The sequence below is a fragment of the Streptopelia decaocto genome (assembly GCF_964273445.1).
Source record: "Streptopelia decaocto genome assembly, chromosome: 16".
Lineage (NCBI taxonomy): Eukaryota > Metazoa > Chordata > Aves > Columbiformes > Columbidae > Streptopelia > Streptopelia decaocto.
In genome coordinates, this window is record NC_138671.1 from 2,469,232 (window position 1) to 2,489,080 (window position 19,849).

General features: G+C 53.1%; 1 protein-coding gene across 3 annotated transcripts; it reads left to right on the plus strand.

Moving 5' to 3' along the window:
* The first annotated feature begins 41 nt into the window (after window positions 1–41).
* WIPI1 (WD repeat domain, phosphoinositide interacting 1) lies at window positions 42–19,793 on the plus strand. Of its 3 annotated transcripts, none has more exons than XM_082067031.1 (13): window positions 42–192; window positions 1,251–1,333; window positions 2,879–3,048; window positions 6,092–6,188; window positions 10,028–10,125; window positions 11,094–11,186; window positions 11,470–11,540; window positions 12,093–12,200; window positions 12,557–12,721; window positions 12,955–13,062; window positions 14,258–14,379; window positions 15,124–15,277; window positions 19,258–19,793. In XM_082067031.1, exons 1-12 carry the CDS (start codon window positions 122–124, stop codon window positions 15,243–15,245), a joined length of 1,308 nt encoding a protein of 435 aa, XP_081923157.1. In that variant the 5' UTR covers window positions 42–121; the 3' UTR covers window positions 15,246–15,277; window positions 19,258–19,793. The 3 variants fall into 3 exon arrangements, with proteins under 3 accessions (XP_081923157.1, XP_081923158.1, XP_081923156.1); XM_082067032.1 differs by having other exon boundaries at window positions 15,124–15,273; XM_082067030.1 differs by having other exon boundaries at window positions 15,124–15,224.
* The last annotated feature ends 56 nt before the right edge of the window (window positions 19,794–19,849 follow it).

The window sequence follows — 19,849 nt, forward strand, 5'->3', positions numbered from 1 at the left end:
GCAGATGGCGCGGCCCCTCTGACCAATGGGAAGCGGCACCGCCCCTGGCCGCCGCCTGCGCGGCGGAGCGGGCCGGGGCCGGCGCGGGGGCCGGAGCGGGCCGAGCCGCCGCGCCCGCTCTATGGAGGCCGCGGCCGAGGCCCCGGGGGGGCCCGCGGTGCTCAGCTGCTTCTCCTACAACCAGGACTGCACGTAAGCGGGGCGGGAGCCGCGGGGCGAGGGGGGAAGCGACGGCAGCGCGGCGGTGGCCGGGCGGGGCCGGACGGCTCGGAGCGGGGCCGGCCCTTCGGGAGTGACCCCCGGAGGAGGCTCTTCGCTCCCTTCCAAGCCCTGGGGGATCCCTCGGCCCCGTCTTGGGGGCACCTGGCTCCCCATAAACACCCTCCGGTGCCCCAGGTTGGGTCTCTGGGAGCCCAAGGGAAGCAGCAAATTCAGAGGAATCGCCGTTTTTTCCCTCCCCAGCAGCTAGGGGAGCATTTTTGGATGGCTGGAGAAGTCACTTTGCCCAGGGGTTTTGTCCCCTGACCTGTGGCCACTCTGTCAGTGGCCCGGTTGCCCAGGACTCAGTTGCTCTGTGTGAGCAGCCGGTGCTAAAGAACCATCCCAGGACAGAGGGTTTTCTGGGAGCCTCTCACCCTTCCCTGTGGTTCACCTGCTTCCAAACTGATCATTTGAGAACCATTTCCAAGTGGGACAACAACCATCCAGCAGGAGCGACTGCACAGTCCAGAGCCGAGATCAGGTCACAGGCTATGAGATAAGAATCACAGACACCACTCACACCTGGCAATAGCATTACCTCTGCGCTTACTGTGTCTAAAACAAACAGCATTTCGATGGGCAGCAACGTGGTGCTGACGTGAACCCGCTGGTCACTGCCACAAACGCTCTGCGTTGGTATTCTGGGCCAGCTGCTGATTTAAGACTGAGATGCTGCTGGTTGCTATATCTGGAGCAGAGCAGAGCCAGTGCTTGGCATGGCTGTGCCTCGCATTACATGCCTGCACACACTGCTGTTAGCGAGAGCAAAGCTCCCACAGCCCGCAGAAATCAGGGTTCTTCTACAGGCTACCTCAGGATTCTTGGGTTTGTCACCTTCCATGCTTTAGGGTGAGAGTAGAAACTGAAGTCTTGCCTTCATGGATCACTGTGCCAGAAATGACACCTTTCCTCTGCATGCAGGGACTCTCTTGCTGTCACCTGGAGGCCACAAGATCTAAGCTAACAAGCTTTTTGTCTTGTCTTTGCAGCTCCCTGGCAATTGGAACCACAACTGGATACAGGCTTTTCTCCTTAAGTTCTGTGGAGCAACTGGACCAGGTCCATGAAAGCAGTAAGTCTCCTGTTTCGCTGCGGTGGAATATGAGCTGACAGACTTTACCTGTGTTACTGCACTTCAGCTTGCCTGGAGGGGCTGATCCTGCTCAATGCCACTGCACATGTGGCATCTGTTCCTGCTGTACCCACACATCAAGAGAGGGACAGTTCTGGTTATTGCCCTGTGCACAGCAGCCTTCAGAGTGAGCTGCAGCCTTGGAGAAGCTTCTGAACAGCCAGCAATACCTTCAAAGTTGAAGGAGTCCCTCAAGTTTAGAGTCCAGCTTATTTCTCACTATTGTCAGTTTGACAGCAGCAGTTTCTCCTACAAACCAGCGCTCAGAGGTAGTTCAGCACTAGGATGTTTCAGATCTGCAGACAGGAGACTGCAGACTCCCAGCACGGATGCTGGATAACTCACAGGCTTTTAGCCCAATGTGGTATTTACAAGCAAGATGTTTTTAACAGGTTTTCCATGTAAGAAGGTCATTCACAGCAGGCTTTCAGCTATTAGCTGTGCTCAGAGCAGCATGCAATGGCTTCACAGCCCAAAACAAGACAGGCCTCACAGAGCATGTACTCTGGTCTGGGTCACACCACAGCCAGAAGTGTTTCGGCTGAGATGCACCCAAGATACAACTCCCAGCTGGGAGATGCTACACTCTCTCTGCTGGCCATGGAGGAAGCCTTGGCAACCAGAGAGAGCCGCATTATCTGGCACAGAGTCCAGGTTCCTTTCTTCTTTAATCCCCCAGGGCAGCTCAGCTGCTATACAGCAACAAGCCATAGACATATTTCAAAAGTATTTAGGATTTTGGATTGCCCCCAGAGTCAGACCAAGGGTCAAAGAGAAACAGATCCCTGCTGGTGACACTCTGGAGGTGACAGGAGCAGTGCAGGACAACCCAAGCACTGGCCACCATTCATGACTATCAACACCACAAGTCACAGCCCCTGATGATTTAGGTAGAGCTCCCCCAGGACCATTGCAATGGTGCCTCCTCCACACAACAGGAGGTGTCCCAAACATGGTCTCTGCAAGACACACCAGAGCTCACCACAGCCCCAGGGACAGGGAGGGATTAAACAGAGCAGCATTCCCCAAGGGGACTGGGAGAAATAAGGCACCATGGAGAATAAACAGTGAGTTACACTCAACTTGTTCCTTACCTCAGAAAGTCCCAGCTTGCTTACACCCTCCAGGAAAGGCCCCAACCAAGCCAATCCTCTTCTCCCATAGCTGAGCTCCTCCTTTTTATATACCCTTCCAAGGATTAACTACAGCTGGAGGACCAAGGATTAGCTTCAGCTGGAGGGCCCTGACAGCACTGTCAAAGGGGACTGACTTAAATTCTGCCTTCAAGGGAAAGTTCATTAACTCCTTCCTGCTCTGACCTAAACACTTTGTGCCAGGTATGAGAAATTTTTAAGAAAAGCAGATGTTGAACACATTCACACTGAGTCTTCCGACCCGATTCCCTTCCGAGTGTCACTGGTTGCTGCAAACAAACCAGCCATGAGCCAAGCTAAAGACTCTGTCTTGCCTTCCTTCTGTTCCCAGATGAAATCCCAGATGTTTACATCGTGGAACGTCTGTTCTCCAGCAGCCTTGTGGTTGTGGTCAGTCATGCCAAGCCACAGCAAATGAATGTGTACCACTTCAAGAAAGGGACAGAGATCTGCAACTACAGCTATTCCAGTAACATACTGTCCATCCGGCTGAACCGTCAGGTAAGAAGCCGGGGAGGTGGGTTAGACAGACTTGTCCCACTCTGGCTCTTTGCTGGTGTTGACTTTGCAGCTGGGAACCCGCTGCCTGGGTGGGTTTGCACAGGGACAGAGACGTGGGGCTGGAGGGGTCGGTTCTTGTCCTCTCTGCCCAGCTCCACTTCAGGCTCGGTGACCTCTGACAGAGGAGCAGGAGGGCTGTGGATCTACCACAACTGTTTGCTTCGGTCAGGCGGAGCTAAGTCCTTGTTTTCCTAGCAGGTACACAAAGGCTTTTTGTTGTCTGCCTTCTTGCCTATTCAGCACGCAGCTCTGCCAAAAAAACACCTTTTCATCTTCCTCCCTCCCCGGGATTCCACATCCTGACTTCAGTCCCACCTCTGCCACATTGGTTGCAAATGAGACCTTCAAAGTCGGTAACAAAACCCAGGAGTAACTTGAACTCCGTGCATGAGGCGAAAGGCTGCTTCTCCAGTACTGCTAGCGGCTTGGTTTTATTTTTAAAGGTGTACAAAACATTCAGGCCACTTAGAAGGTGGCTTTTAGAGTGTTATTCCCTGAACTGACACAGCCTCATGAACCCCTGAGCCCTTTTGGAGGATTTTAAGTCATCTTCTCGTCCATAATAATTTTCAAAATATATGCCATAAGAAGCAGAGGACGTTTTACAATGAAGAAATAAGCAGTCTGTGTAATTGTATATAATCAGCCTCTCCTCAGCAACACCGAGTCCTGCAGTAAAGCTCTCCCATAAGGAAACTCTGGGTTGAGTTTCCAGTAAAACTGTGTTTGACCAGAAGTTCCTGTACTACAATTAAATCTGGCCTAAATTGATTTTTTTCCACTTAAGCCTACGACGGAGCTGGCAAAATAAGGACTTCCTTTGGATTGCAGATAGATGTATATGTGTAAAAATAAACTGGGAGGTTCTGCTTAGCAGCTCTAGGAGATTAGCATGAGAATAAAATAAGTTCAGGCTTTTCCCCGTGTGCTGCGCTGAATATTGCCTGAAGATGATGCACAGGCCCTGCGGTGCATCTGTGTTCCTTGGCTGCTTTATGAGCTTGGGTTCAAATCCTGGGCTCCAGACAAACCTGGAGAGATCAAAAGATGCTACAGGTACTTGGGTATATAGAAGAGAAATCGGTGTTTCAATGTACGTTCAAGATCTAAACCGGTGGCAGTTGGGTTACGCTTGCGCTGTGACCTCTGAATCCCTTGCCTGGGCTTCTGTGTGAAAGCTGCACTTCATTAAAAGTCCACAGAAAGCCAAATCCCGTACAAGGCATTAACACAGGAAAACAGCGGCAAGGAAACCAGGAACAGGTCTCAAACAACTGGTGCGTGTTTCGGTTTGACCTCTCTGGGGGAAATCCTCACTGTGCAAACGAACGGGTCCCTCGGTTGTCGCTGATCTGTGGGAATTCTTGGTTTCAGGTTCCATTATAACTCTGAAGTGTGTTAAGGTAGATCAGGATTTGTCTCAAAGTGAGGAACCTGCCCTCCCCAGCTCCTGGGGAGCTTCTTCGCCTGCTCACTTCCCACCCCATCACTTTCCTGGATTTTGTCCCTGTCAGTGCCAACATATCTCGCTCTGGCTGTTTTGCCATCATCTGGAAACCTCCCTACACCTGTCCCATCAACAGCAGCGCGTTTTGGAGTTCTGGGAAAGCACGTGGTGGCTTTGCCGAAATCAGCTGTATAAATACGGCTCTGACGGTCTCCGCTAGAAAGTTGGTGCCTGTTACTGTAGAAAAGGCAAAGTCTTCCTGGAAATGCAGAATGGCTCTGACACAGCCCCAGATGCTGTGGTTAGCAGGAATAGAAGTGGGAAAGAGTTTGATCCGAGAGTAATGGTGGAGCAAGGCGAAGGTTTTCTAATGTGGGTGTTTCAAGTTAGTGACTAAGCTCCGCATTTAGATACTAAATAACTGGCCTCATTTCTAAAGAGGTGGAGGCTTCCTGGACATGGATTTGGGTGCTCCAGCTTCAGGATGCATGGAGTCTGGCCTTATGGTTTTATTGGGAGGTTTTCAGCACTTCTGGACACTTGGCACTAACGTAGGTGGACTTAGAAAGCACAACCCTTCAGACAGATCCAAAGCCCAAATCCCCCAACCCCCCAAAAATGCCTCTGTGGGAACACACAGAGCTCTGGACCAAGCTGGGAAACAAAGCTGAGCGGTCACGGAGACGACGGCCCAGTGCTGAGGTTATAACATTCAGATTCCTTTTTCCTTTCTGCCTTTCCTCCCATCGCTTGGCAGCTCCTCCCATAGCGGCGGGCGGGGGGGTGTTCCTGAGGAATTCGGCACAAGAGCTACAAGCACATTAACTTGGAAATACCCTGCCCTTGTGCCGAGGTGGTGTCAGTACTCACTGTGAAACGCTAACCACTGTCACTGCCGCTGAGCAAATGTTTCCCAACTCGGTTTTTATGCAATTCCGCTGCACAGCTCAGGGCACATAAAGCAGATTCTTGCCTGCTGATGCCAAACGGAAAAAGAAACATTAATTTGCTGAGCGGATGCAGTAGGTTTAGCAGCAGTGGGAGGCACATCACCTAAATGTTCACTCCCAAGTCAGGAAGAAGTTGGGGCAAGGGACATATAATCCCATCTGTAGGGATGCTGACTGGCAGCCTCTCTGCTGCCTGGTCTTTATGATCAAAAAGTAAATTGATATGAAAAGAACCACAAAGAAAAGTTCAGGTTGGAATGGATGGTAATCCAGGCCCAGCAGCTGAGGTGTAATGCTGATGTATCTTCTTGTTCCTGGGGCCTGGGCTTGTGGAAAATCAGCTCTTAGAGTCACAGAGAAGCAACAGATGTTTTATCTGCTTTCTGCCGCAAGGCCAGACACAGGCAGCTCTCAAAAGCAGAGTCATACAAAATCAAAGGCTGTTCAGTGAGAGGGGATGGGGAAGCAGAAGAGATCGTGTTTCTGTTACGTTTCAGTGCGTGAGAAATTCCCGTTGAGCTTTTTCTGACAGCAAAGATGTGCCTGTGCTAGTGAGTTTCTGTGCATGTCCCTTGTGTCCTTGCAGAGGCTGGTGGTTTGCCTGGAGGAGTCAATTTACATCCATAACATTAAGGACATGAAGCTTTTGAAGACTATTCTGGATACGCCTCCAAATCCAACAGGTAAGCATGGGAAAGGCAGAGAGCAGCTCTGTAGGAGCTTTGCAGAGCCACAACACTCATGTGAGAATTTAAACCAGACTGTGGTTTGTGGATCCTAATTCAGTATCGGGGAGCCAGAAATACATGGAAGCAGTCAGCTGGGCTTGGGAGAGCAGAAACCCTGCCCTGTGCTGAGCAAAACCCTGCCCTGTGCTGAGCAAAACCCTGCTCTGTACTGAGCAAAACCCTGCCTTGTGCTGAGCAAAACCCTGCCTTGTCCTGAGCAAAACCCTGCCTTGTCCTGAGCAAAACCCTGCCCTGTGCTGAGCAAAACCCTGCCCTGTGCTGAGCAAAACCCTGCCCTGTGCTGAGCAAAACCCTGCTCTGTACTGAGCAAAACCCTGCCCTGTGCTGAGCAAAACCCTGCTCTGTACTGAGCAAAACCCTGCCTTGTGCTGAGCAAAATCCTGCTCTGTACTGAGCAAAACCCTGCCTTGTGCTGAGCAAAACCCTGCCTTGTGCTGAGCAAAATCCTGCTCTGTACTGAGCAAAACCCTGCCTTGTGCTGAGCAAAATCCTGCTCTGTACTGAGCAAAACCCTGCCTTATGCTGGGCAAAACCCTGCCTTGTCCTGAGCAAATGCACCAACAGAGCAGAAATGGTCAGCGTGGTTTGACTTCACCTCCCAGGTTCAATCCCTTCCTGTCCTCGCACGGGATGTCTGTGCAGCTCACAGCTTCCCACGATCGGCCTTTACTCTCTGTCACAACCAGGAAGCTGGAAGGCAGGCCAGGACTGTAGCTTCCCTCCACATATAACAACCTGACCCTCTCCCTGCGGGGCTCCCTGCCCTTCCTTCACCATGTCCTGCAGTCAGAGGTTCCCGTGCTGTCTCTGCTCCCCAGACCAAAGCTCCAGCCGAGCTCTGCATTCCCGCACACCTGAGGTTCTCTCTTGCCCATGGACATAACGCCAGGGTAGAAAGCTTCTGTGCTCACTGACAAGCTTTGGCTCAGCTCCCAAAGTGCTCAGCGCTGTGAGGATCACCTGGAGCAGCAAACGCAGCCGGCGCAGCGCTGAGTCCCTGCCAGGGAGTTCCTGGGCCGCCCCGCGATGATTCCGCGCGTGCTGCAGACCCGAGGGGCAGGGCAGGTGGCTGCGGAGCGGATCCTCTCTGCGAATCCGGCTTTCCTGCTCCTGGGAGAGGAGCTATTTTGAGCTGTGGAGAGGGAAGCTTGGCCGAGCGCCCGCAGCGGCGCTGCCGCTGTGACAGCCCGGCCGGTCCCGGCTGCAGCATCGTCACACGGGTTGATGGAGAAGTCACCGATGTGCTCACGCTCCGGGGCTTTCGAGGGCTGCTCTTCCGGCAGCTCCCCTGACCTACTTCAGGTCTCAACAGATGGCTTCTCCATGTGGATTAAACATATTAAATACTGCAAATATAATTAAAGTTTAAAAAAAAGCCCGGCAGTGGCAGGAAGGGCAGGAATACCCAGGCCTGAAGCTGTTCTGCAGTGGGGCTGGGTGATCAGGTTGTGGTTTAAGAGCGACAGCAATCAGCACTCGCCGGGCCACGACGAAGCTGCTGCGGATCACAAGGCTTCATACGGGCTTGATTTTTTTTTTTAAACCCTTTTAGCGCAGCAGCTGTCATTGCAATGAGCTGAGTGACAAGTGCTGTGCCGCGCGTGCTACCTCCGTCCCTGGGCCATCTGCTTTGGTCCCACGCGTGACCCCGAGGCCAGCGTGTCGTGAGCACACCAGCCTCACTGCTCCTTGCACAACCCTCTTCGGAGCGGGGATCGGTGGTGAAGGGGTGTAGGAGCACACAGTAGGTGTGATACCCCCCAAAGTGTGCGCCGAGGGCACAGTAAGGACCGGGATTTGCTGCGCGCCCACCGGGCAGTCGCAGTGGGATCCCTGTTCCTGGCCAGGACCTGTCTCTCGCTCCAGCCTCCTCTGTGCAGGAGAAGAAAAAACCCCACACGTGTTTTTCATGTGTGCTCAAGTGCGTTGTTTTCCATGTGGCTCATGTCAGGGGCAGGATTTGCACTGAGGGGGTTGCAGCGCTCACGCATGGGTGCACATCTTGGAGACAACCGTAGCTTTGGAAACCACCTCCTGTGGCTCCCCCAAGCCCCAGCTCCCACAGGACCTGCTGGCTTTGGGGCAAGACCAGGCTCCTCCAATGCGGTAGCTCTTTTCCATGCTGCTGAAAGAATCCACCTGTGATGCGGCACTTCCAGAGGTGCCATCCTGAGCAGAACCAGCTTGCTGCTGTGTGCACCAACCCTCACCGGGACTGTGAAGCCACTGAGAGCAGAGGAGCATCTTCAAAGGCTGCCCGTGTCCCTTGTGATCCTTGTTCTTTGTTCGGCCCTGAGGTCAGCCCGCAACACTCGCATCTGTGTTTTCCCCTGGCCTGGCTTCCCGGCCGCCTCTCCCAGGCAGGCGGGAGCAGAGGCAGCGGGTGACTCACTCCAGCCACTCAGAACTTGCTTTGTTTAGCTCCAGCGCTCTCCAGATCCCCCGCTTAGAGAAAGGGCTGCGCTCATCCCCTCGTGCTGCCCGGGCTGGGGGAAAACCACCCTGAAAAGATACCCTTGCTCATCATGAGCGGAGTCTCTGGGTTCTCTCTGCCTTCCTCCCATCCCTTCCTCTTCGGGTGCCTTTTGCTCGCCTGCACTTTGCTGCTGCCTCGCCTCTTCTCCCCGGTGTGTGCATGATGTCAATGCCTCTGATTGATTGATGGCGAACGGATCCCTGGGGCCTCTGGACGATCCTGCAGCTCCTGGCTCTGCCGCGGTCTCTTTGTTTAGTTATAAACAATGACCTAAAACGAGAGCTCCAGCCGATCCTTCCCCGGGCCAGGGCCGTGTCCTGACACGGCGGGTTGCACAGCATGTGTGTGCGCGTCCCTGCGTACGGACGTGCACGTTTGGGGTGTCTGGCAGTGTCCCCCGCAGCCTTTAACCACGCGGCTTCCCCCGCACGAGGGACAAGGTGGGACCCCCGGCGGGGGCCAGGAAGCTCGGGTCATGGTGGAGCCTTGAGTCGGGTTTGGAGGACTGTGGGGACGTGGTGCAGGAAGCGAGACCCGTGTGCGTGTGACACGATTCACCGGGGTGGGCGCTCAGACAGCGACAGAAATGAGAGGCAGGAAGATGCTCTTTTCCGAGGTCACCTGGGGGCCGAGCGGATGGACACATCCATCCATCCCTGTCTCATCCCGTAATTCCTGCTCACTTTGAAAGGGATGTTTGGGAACCTTTATACTCCTGTTGGCGTAAAACCAGATGGCTGTTATGGGGGAGAATTCCTCCTGTGGTTAAAATTTAGCTACGTTCAAGTTCCTTGTCAGCCAGAAACTCCTTGTACAACTGTGGTGTTTGCTTTGCCCGTCTCTGCTTCCCTTTTCTGTTGAGAGAAAAAGGAAACGGCGCTGCCCAGCCCCACAGCCGCTGCTCATCGGAGCTTCTGAGCCGGCACCCACACCCTGCGCACATCTGGAGGTGCCCAGATGTGCCTGGGCATGAGCTCTGTGAACTCTGAGACTCAGCTGTCCCCTGCTGTGTTTCTTGCACCTTCTCAAAGTGGGTGGTGAAGGGGGAGAAGCCAAGACCATGCCCAAAAGCAGGACCTGGGCTCCTTTGAGCAGGGTTTTGGGGAGGACGGTGGCAGCCGTACTGTCCCGTGCCAGCAGGTGTCCCCACGGCCGAGGCATTGCCAGCGCGCAGCGGTGCCGAGCGCTGCCCCAAAATGAGACAGAGCCTGAACCCCCCACCGTGTCCGTGGCCGCCTTTCTGCTTTCCATCCTCCAGCGACAAACAACCTCAGCTGCGTCCTTCTCGCCTTGCCAGGTCTGTGCGCTCTCTCGATCAACCACGCCAACTCCTACTTGGCTTATCCCGGCAGTGCGACCAGCGGAGAGATCGCGCTTTACGATGGAAATACTTTGGTAAGTGTGAAGCTCGCCCGTTTGGATACCGGCAGGGACTGAAAACAAACAGAACCACAGCAAAGCCAACAGGGCCTTTGGGAGGGATGAATAAATACACTTCACCGAGCTTGGCTGCGAGGGAATTGCGTGAGGCTGGCACGCTCCCCATCCCCCTTGCTTGGACGCCTCTTTGAGATCAGGACATCCACCTCCCAGGACAGGATATTAAGGGAAACGTGACCTGTTACCCCACAGCCCAAAGGCCACTGGCACAGGGGTTCTATATGGGGTTCCTATAGGGGATGCAGCAGCGTATCGCGTGGGATTGATGCGACCAGGATGGGTTGGAGCTGCTCTGGGTGCAGCTCAGGACCTGGAGCAGCCCCTTTGCCAGCTCGTGGGTTGGGAGGGATGCTGGACCTTAAGTCACGGAGAGGGCGAGGTGTCCAAAGCTCCCCCTGAGGAAACGTGTCCCTGGCTGGGTCACGATGATCTGCTGTGGATGCTGTGGGTTACATAATGCTGTGGCTCGGTACGTGCTGCAGATCTGCAGCAGGGGAGGAGCAGAGCGCGGGGGAAAACGCTGCGGCTGCTGCCAGAGGTACCAGCGAGGGCCTGGGCTCCCCGCAGGCGTCACGGCGGTGGCTCTGCGGCAGGATTTGCTGTGCAGCCAGGAGAACTGCAGGGAAAGCAGCTCTGGCTCTGCACAAAGAAATGCCAGATTTTGGAGAGGGCACAGTCACAATCCCGCAGCCTGGAAAGGTGTGGAGCTGGAGACCTCTGCCCCTGCAATGAGCTTTCTGTAATCACACTGGCTCTAACAGGTGAGGGCTGAGCTCAAGGCAGGGCAGAAATAACTGCTGAGGATGTTGAAGGGATATGACAAGTGCGACACGATCCCACGAATCCGTATCTGCAGGGAATGCCCTTACACAGTCTGGGGAGCAACGTGTCGCTTTGCACTCACGTTACCTTCTGCCCTACAGAAAACAGCCTGCACCATCCCTGCCCACGACGGGCCTCTGGCTGCTCTCACCTTCAACTCCACCGGCTCGAAGCTGGCGAGCGCTTCCGAAAAAGTGAGTGGGCACCTCCGCGAGCAGCTCCCCGCTGCCCGCGCCCTCTGCCCGCGCTGGCACCGAGAGCAGGACTCTGAGCTGCCTGTTCTCGATCACAGCCAGCAGAGGAGGGGCAATAAAAGGACTCTGACTTGTAAGAGGCCAGCGTATCGGGTTTGAATCGATCCCGGCTGGCAAACAGGAGGGGCCTTTGCATGGCCTGAGTTTCCTGGGTGTGTCAGAGGAAGGGCTGGCGCTCTTTGCCCAGCTCCTGCGTGATCTTTCCATCTTGCATTTTTTGCAGGGCACAGTCATTCGTGTATTTTCCATTCCTGGTGGGCAAAAGCTCTATGAATTCCGGCGAGGGATGAAAAGGTCAGTTCATTCTTCTGCTGGTGACAAGTACACAGAGGGCTCCCCAAGCAGAAATGTAAACACAGGGACGGGGCAACGTCAGATCCTGGTGGCTTTGGCATCTTTTGCAGAAAGAAAACAAGAGCAAGTATCTCAGATAGAAATGTCACTGTGCCAGACGGCCACACTGTGCCCAGCTGCCTCCGGCAAGTTCAGTGATTCAGTTCAGTGTGTTACAGAACAGGGCGATTGCAGAGAACAGAGGTGGATTCAGTCCGTTTACTGTCCTTCCTTGTTTCTTACTTGAAATAATGAAGTCCCCAAAGTTATCAGCCCAACTCTTGCCCTCTCAAAGGGGGTGCTTTGAAGCTACTGAGTCATTTGCGCAGAGCCCAGGTCTCAGTGGCGGGGATGGGCTGTTGCTGCGCTTCTGCAGGCTCCACCAGATATGTGCAGTAGAGCCATTCCTTCAGGAATGGACCTACTGAACGGGAGCTCCTGTCCTCTGTGAGCAAAGCCGAGCCGTTCCTTGAACAGCATGAACTGACCGGTCCTGTCTTTGCTTGGCCTCAGGTATGTGAACATCAGCTCCCTGGTGTTCAGCATGGATTCCCAGTTCCTCTGCGCTTCCAGCAACACCGAGACCGTGCACATCTTTAAACTGGAGCATCTCACTGACAGGTGAGGGGGTGAGCCTGGGTTAACCCGCCTCCCCCAGGGCAGGCAGCGCTTTGGCCGGCTGGGCTCCATCTCCTCACCCCGTGCTGTCCAGGAGCAATACCAGCTGCAAACTGTTTGGCTTTGTGTCCTGAGGGGCTTGCTCCTTGGGAAAGCTGCAGACTGCATCCCATCTCCTGGCTGTGCTGGGTTTATGAGCTGCCACTGTCCCCTGCCCGGGTATCCAGCTACGCTGGTGCACAACGTGTGCTCCAAAGAAAGCCTTCGCGTGTCAGATCAGGATCATTTTGGCTGTTCCCGCTCTGTTCTGTCACGGCTGCTGGCGGTAGCCCCACTGACCCGCTTTGTGACCCCCTCAGCCGGCCAGAAGAGCCTCCAACCTGGAGCGGTTACATGGGGAAGATGTTCCAGGCTGCGACCAACTACCTCCCTGCTCAGGTATCGGGCATGATGAACCAGGATCGAGCCTTTGCCACCGTCCGCCTCAACATCTCCGGACAAAGGAACATCTGTGCCCTTTCCACGTACGTATTGACATCTGCAGCCCCTCGGCCACACCAGCCCTTGAGCAGACACAACTATCTCTGCCCAACACCAGCACCCTGGCCCCTTATCTCGCACCCAAGCCGTGCTGTGTGTGTGTGCTGTGTCTGTGCGCTGTGTCTGTGCGCTGTGTCTGTGTGCTGTGTCTGTGTGCTGTGTCTGTGCGCTGTGTCTGTGTGCGAGCAGTCTGGGCTCACGATGCTTTTCTCATTAGGATTCAGAAGCTGCCTCGGCTGTTGGTGACTACATCAGATGGACATCTCTATATCTATAACTTGGACCCACAAGATGGAGGGGAGTGTGTATTAATTAAGAAACACAGGTAACTGTTCCTCCAGACACATCTGATACAGAGGCTGATCTTTTAAAACATGAAGGGAAATTTCACCTGAACGTACAAAATCGAGCTGTAGGAGCAAGAACATTAGAAGTGACTTTGTGATTTTAGCTGCCTGATCCAACAGCCGTGGGTGGGAACCATATCAGCAGGTGGGGACATGGGGCTTCTTGCAGGAGAGAGCAGAGACATCTCAGATCCCCAGGCATCTGTGGGGCATCTCAGCCTCGAGAGGTGGGCAGGCGGTTCCTTAGGAGATGCGTCCGGCAGCGCAGCGCTGAGCACCGCGGTGGCAGGAGAGCACAGCACCTTCTCCAGGCACGACTGGGTGCTGGAGACCTGACTTTGGGGGTAGGATGGTGTGGAGCAACGCTGAGACCTTCCCTAAACACAAACCCGCACAGACATGCCTGCAGGCGTGCGGTGCCAGAGCAGAGGCTTCCCCGCCGCTCTCCGCTTTGTATGCAAATTCGATTAAGCACGTAACCTCACCCCCCAACCCGCCCCCCACATCTGGGCTACTTGGCTCCAGATGTGAAGCCTTTGGGGTGGGGTGGGATGTAACATGTGCTCTAAGCCGGGAGGTGGCCGACAGCCAGGAAAATGCCAGCAGTTTTTTTTGTTGTTGTTTAAAAAGCCACAAAACAAAAGGCACTTGAAAGCTGCGCTGTCCAGCGTGCTCCGGCCGCCTCGGCCCCGAGCGGCCCGGCTCCGTCTGCGGGTTCCTTTGAGCATCGGAGGAGTGAAAAGGGCCCTTGGGTCATGAGTTACGTTACATCATAACTATATCTCTGCTCAAACTCCATCCTGAACTAGCCAGGGCTGCTTTTTCCATCTAGCCCACTCCTGTTGGAAGCCCTTTGGAGCCCCCTCTGTGATTAGAAACACTGTTTGCCTTTGTAACCTAAAGCTTTTGTGGTCAATCTGTTCCCTTCTATTCCTGTGCCAGCATTGTCCTCTAGTCCAAGTGGTGCTTTCCCTATCTTCTGTTTCCCCCCTGCTTTCCTTGGAGAGCACAACGCTCTCCTCTGCAGCGCTGCGGGGCTGCAGGCGATGCCGGGATGCCGGTGGGTGATGTGCTGCAAGGAGATGTGGATGCACGTGCTTGTCTTCGCTGGTGCTGGGGGAGGAATGGTCAAGACCGGGACTAATTCTTTTCCCCTCTTTTGCTCCTGTGCAGTCTGCTTGGCTCAGGAAAGATGGAGGAGAACAAAGAAAACGACCTTCAGCCTCCGTTACCTCAATCTTATGCAGCAACAGTAGCCAGACAAAGTTCAGTGCCTTCAACTTCGACCATGCCAGGTAAGCATCACGTCTGCCCCTTCCTCAGCCAGAAGCAAAACAACCACCTGGGACAAAGTGGAAAGTCCCCCAACCTCCAAGGGTTCACCCAGAAACACCACGTGTGCAGTGCAGACTGGAGCAGCAGGATTCTGGAGCTCACCCGCTTCATCTCCTGCCCCCCAAAACAGGCCAGGGATGTTCTGCTTTGCTTCCCGGGCCCCCTGGCCAGCGCTGCTCCTCCTTGCACCGCAAATGGGCTCGGCAGTGAAGCGGTGACCACATCCGAGCTTCACCGTTTGCCAGGCAGCGGCTGTTGCTGGGCTGGTTTCCAGGGGCTGAAACTCTGGGTGTAGAAGTCAGATATCACGATTTTTTTGTGGCAGGATCACTGCAGATTCTTCCAAACCTGTTACACCTCACCCTAACAAAGCCAGCACTAAATTGTTGCAGGAGAAGACTGGGTGACTGTCTCATTATATTCCTGATTCTAAAGGTCCATGTACAGATGTGGATCTTATTCTGAAGTTGGTGGTTATGTTCATGGTAGGTGGAGGAAATTTTGTGCCACAGGAGCCCCATGCAGCCCGTTCCCTCATCTCTAGTGTTGTTGGAGACATCTTCTCCACAATCCCCCAGACATCTGCCAAAAAGCCAGAGAAAGCAGCTCTGTGCTGAAAAGGTGATAAAATAGTGGCTTTGCTGGTTGTTTCCAGACTCCTTCCATCCGTTTCTCCATAACATTTTGTGTTTTCACTTGGACAGGTTACTCGGAGGACGGTGGTGCCCTGCGAGGAGAGGTTATCCCAGAGCATGAGTTTGCAACTGGACCAGTGTGTCTCGATGACGAGAATGAGTTTCCTCCTGTGAGCATTCGGGACCCCTAAAACTGCAATTCAGCCCTCATGATAAGAAGAAAGTATTAACCTCTTACAGAAGAGATACTGTTGCCCCCACTTTGTCCCAGCTCACTGTGAAGCCTAAAATAACTAATTAAGTTATAGGGACAGTGCCAGGAAAATGACACCCACCACTAAGTGGCAGCTGGGGATGGGGCAGAGATGATCAACCCTAATAGTCAGAGGTGGATCTGAACAAACTTGTTGAATTAAGTGCTGATCCAGAATGGCATTCAGATCCAGATCAAACCTTTGTGCCCTGTGCAGATTACTAGTATTACCAGGAATACCTGTAATTTGACCAATACCATTGTTTAGAAATAAAACCATAATACTCCGGGTTGCATTTACAGTCAGTAGTATTAGTTTATAGAATGCAACTGGGACACACCTGAACCTCACCAGGCTCTTCATTTCCAGGCTAACTGAAAACTCCTTTTCCAAGTACAAACATGAAAGGCATAACAATTTTAAACAGTTTTATGAATTTTATATGGCACTTTTTCAGTTACCATTGGAAGAAGATACTGGCTTTTTAAAATCTAACCTATGCCTGGCAGTGTCTCTCCAGCTCCCTTTCCTATTGCACGTGCATTTATTAAGCATCTAACCCCTAAATGGACAGATGTTGGTACCGTGCTGTGATCTGGTTGTAATCAGCAGCATCTTTGTAATAGTAATGCATTCGTTCAGCAGAGTATTGTCATGGATTTCAAGTTGTACACTTGGCAGACTTTCCAATCCCTTACTCCATTTTTACATATCCTGCTGTTGGAGTTTTGCCAGGGGAGGAGGAAGCAAAGACTTTTATCGGGATCCCGGGATTTGTTCCATATGCTGAGGCCGACCTTTGTGAGGCACTTCCCTATCAACTGATGCAAAGCGTTATTTAGATAAAAGATGACTAGCTCGTGACTCCCTTTGAAACAACACCGCCTAAATCCAGCTCAAATCACTTCAACCTTAGCCCAGTTCTCTTTTGTAACCTGTAACATAACCTGTTCTAAACGGAGAACCAGAGTTTTCCAGTTGTCCTTCTCCATTACCCAAGGAAGATACTTAAAATGTCCCCACTCTGGTCAAAGTCCTGTGGCCACGGAGGATCCGGTGGCCCCAGGTCCCTGGAAGGAGCAGCAGGGCCAGAGAAAAATCCTCTGCCGAACCTGCTCTTGAAACGTGTGGTTTGGGGACAAGCAAATGCCAGCGAGCAGGAGTCCCGCGGCTCTGGACGAGCCTTCCCGCCCCAAACCCCCGTGGTCCAACAGCAGGAGCTTCGTTAAACAGCCTTTGATCTGTCGAAGTAATTAACCTGACGGAGCCGCTTACACGTGTAGCGTTAGGGAGGAGGTGGCGTGGGAGGGAAGGCGCTTTCCAAAAATACTCCCCGATGCGGCGGTTTAGCTTCCAGGTGGGGTCTCCGCAGGTGGGACTTTGCTTTGGCCCCTCCGGTGCTGCTGGTGATGTGTTTTGCATCTGGTGCGCTGGCTCCCGCGGCGTTTGCTGCTCGGGATGTTTTGATGCTCTGAATTTCACTGAACTCCGCTGTTTTCTCAGCACTGAGATATTTGGTCTCAGTGACGCGTTCAAGGGGGGTTTCAGGCATCGGTCACTTCTGCGCGGAGAAGGAGGGAGAGAAAAACCTGACCTTATCCAACAAAAATGTTTTGACAGCATTCTGCTTTGCGGAAACATGGGAAGGGTTTTGTTTGTTTTCCAGTGTGCAACAAAAAGGATGTTTAAAAACCTCAAAACTTGTGACAAAATGGAATATTCACCCGCAGCCCACGCCACGAGTGTGGCTTTGAACTTGGACATCCTTCTGGAGAAACAGCCGCGCTCAGACCCAGCAGTTCCTCTCCATTTTGAAACATCTTGCCTTCCCCTGACCTCAAGCGAGACTTCAGAGCTGTTCAGAGCGAGGAAAAGCAGCTTCAGTCTAACATCAGATCTGCTGCTGATGGTTGAAAACTGCCTCTTCATTAAACGGGAGGAGGGACAGATCAGAGCAGAGATGAGAAGCCCGAGGAGGGCTCATAAAAAGTGGCCTCAAGAAGAGCGAATGTGGATGTTGCTACAGATGGTGCCAGGGCTGCCGAGGGATCCTGCTGCACGAGGTTAAACAAGTTCAGTGAACGCCTCTTGCTTCCATCGCTGGGGTGGATTAAGAGCTTTCAGTTCTGCTGGTGATCTTGCGCAGAAAGGACTCGGGTGTTGCTGAGATGGACACAGGCTGGAGCCTCAGTGAGGAGAAGGGACGGGAAGAGCAAACGCAGCTCTGGCTGCAAACAGTGGCGGCGATGACGGCTGTTTTCTGGTGACCTGCCCCAGCAGCTGCCACTTCTCTGTGGGTTTTGCAGTGCCGGGGAGGCTTCCAGCGCTGTCGGGAGCTGTTGGTGTGTGCACCACTCATCCTGCTCCGCTTTCGGGAGCTGTGATCATGGTTCTGCCCACCCAGGCACGGTCCAAACAGTTTTGGTGAGGTTTGACAAAATAAATCCTCCAGGATTCAGCAAGCAAGATGGCCCATGTGGACAGGAGGAACGCAGCCAGGGAATCTTATTAAAACTTCTGGGATTCAGTAGGAAAGGTGATTTCTTCCAGCAGATTGCCTGGTGCATTTCTAGGCATACATGAGCCGTCCTGCATGTGGCTGCACACTGAAGCTTGTTGGCGTTGGGACCAGAGTTGATGTGAAGGCTTTATCCAAAGAGCCATTTCATTAAGTCAGGCTGGACTGCAGACAGCGGTCAGCTCCGCAAGGGCAGCTTCCCCTCACTGGTACACAGATAGGCTTTAAAAACATCTTTCACATCAGTTTTTCCCAGAAAGGGCTGTGGGGCATTGGAACAGGCTGCCCAGGGCAGTGCTGGAGTCACCATCGCTGGAGGGTTGGACAAACGGACATGAGGTTCTCAGGGACATGGGGCAGTGCCAGGGGTGGGGAACGTTGGACTCAATCTTGAGGGTCTCTTCCATCCAAAATGATTCTGTGATTCTAAGCAACCAGGTTGCAGACGCATCTCCAGCTCCATGGGACCGCTATTTGCCCGAGTTCCTCCTCGCTGTTTGCCGGACGGCGTTTCGCTCATTCTGTTGCGCGGCTATGAGACACTAATGATTTTAAGTGATTTTTTTGAACAGTTGGCTGTTTGCAGAGGAGAAGCCATAGATTGTGCAGTGAAGCTCTACTCCTCATCACATTTCACGGGGGATGAGCAAGTTTGGTAGAACCTGACTGGCCTCTCCTTCCCCACGGCAGCTCCTGCCGCGGTAGCTCAGACCGGCATTTTGGGCAGCTGGGGCTTGCAGGATTAAGCCCAGCTTATCAGTCCGTATCTGGTGTCCTTTGGGAAACGGGCAATCCAGTGCCAACACCTGTGCCTCGGAACTGGGCAAGGGATGGTCCTGAAGCCTTGGAGAGACAGATCCCGAGGAGGAGCTGGCACAGGTCTCCAGCCTCGTCCCGCAGCACAAGTGGCCAGTGTGAAATGGTTCGGGGTCCTCGCTGCTGCCTGTTCGTTGTGCTCCTGCTTTGCTCTTTCACTCAGAAGTTTTGCTGATACTTAGGCTTGGCTTCCCCCCCACCTAATCCAGTCTAACGTGTAGATGTTTAACTCTGGGCTCCATCTGGAGCCCCCGGAGGGACGCGGCGATGCACGGCACATACACCTTTCCCCTCCTGCCATGCCAGGAGATGAATTTTTTGGGAGGACTTAGTGACACAAACGGACTTCACCCCCAGTCATTGAATTCCTGCTCGGCCCAGTCCCAGCCAGAGGCAGGACACACTTATCACCCAGCCAGATGGCTCCTGTTCCCAGGACTGTAAATTTGGGGAGGGGGAAGAGTAAATAAATAAACCACTCGCAAATCTGCCTCTGAATGGAAAGTAAAACACTGCAGGACATCCCTCCCCCTTCTCCTCCCATGTGCGTAAAACCAACTTGAAACACAGCCTGTTGCTGGGAAAAGTAAGGCCGTTCTGTTTTGATTTTGGTAGATAATCTTGTGCCGTGGAGGTCAGCCGGGCAAGGCGAAGAGGTCATGATGAGAAGCAAACATCCGCGCTTGGGACAGCTGCTGGGAAGTGCTTTGGAAAAGCCAGGAGTTTCGAAGAACGCGTTTGTGAATCCCCAAGACGAGAAAATAATCAAATCCAAGGTGGGCCACTGCTTTTTCCTCCCATATGTTTAAGTGAATACCTGGCCCCGCCAGCCCCTTGTTTTAATTCGTGTCTGGTGGAGTGTCAATGTACTGTATGCACATCGCTATATTTAACAAACTATATGTTAGAACCACAATGTAAATGCTAATTTAATCAGATTTGTATGTAACCAGAATTTTATATACCCATTTGTCCCTTTTCTAATTTATGCTGGTTTATGTGTATAAATGTACGTCTAGGAAGGTATATTAAACTTATGTCTTTGTACAGTATATACATACTGTTTTACCCAGGCAAAGTATTTTTGCAGTGATATTAGATGCCATTTGCTATGTTTAAAGAGAGAATAAAGTGACGGTCTGGCCCTGGCAGTCCTGCTGTTCTTTTTGGGGCCCTAAAGATGTCAGTCTTGATTAAGTTTTATCCG

What these genes read in the sequence shown, in the direction of transcription:
- WIPI1 (XM_082067030.1), top strand. Translation starts at nt 122, where the DNA reads ATGGAGGCCGCGGCCGAGGCCCCGGGGGGGCCCGCGGTGCTCAGCTGC. An exon ending in TCCTACAACCAGGACTGCAC is followed by an intron (nt 193 to 1,250) that starts GTAAGCGGGGCG and finishes TTGTCTTTGCAG; the next exon opens with CTCCCTGGCAATTGGAACCA. An exon ending in GGACCAGGTCCATGAAAGCA is followed by an intron (nt 1,334 to 2,878) that starts GTAAGTCTCCTG and finishes TTCTGTTCCCAG; the next exon opens with ATGAAATCCCAGATGTTTAC.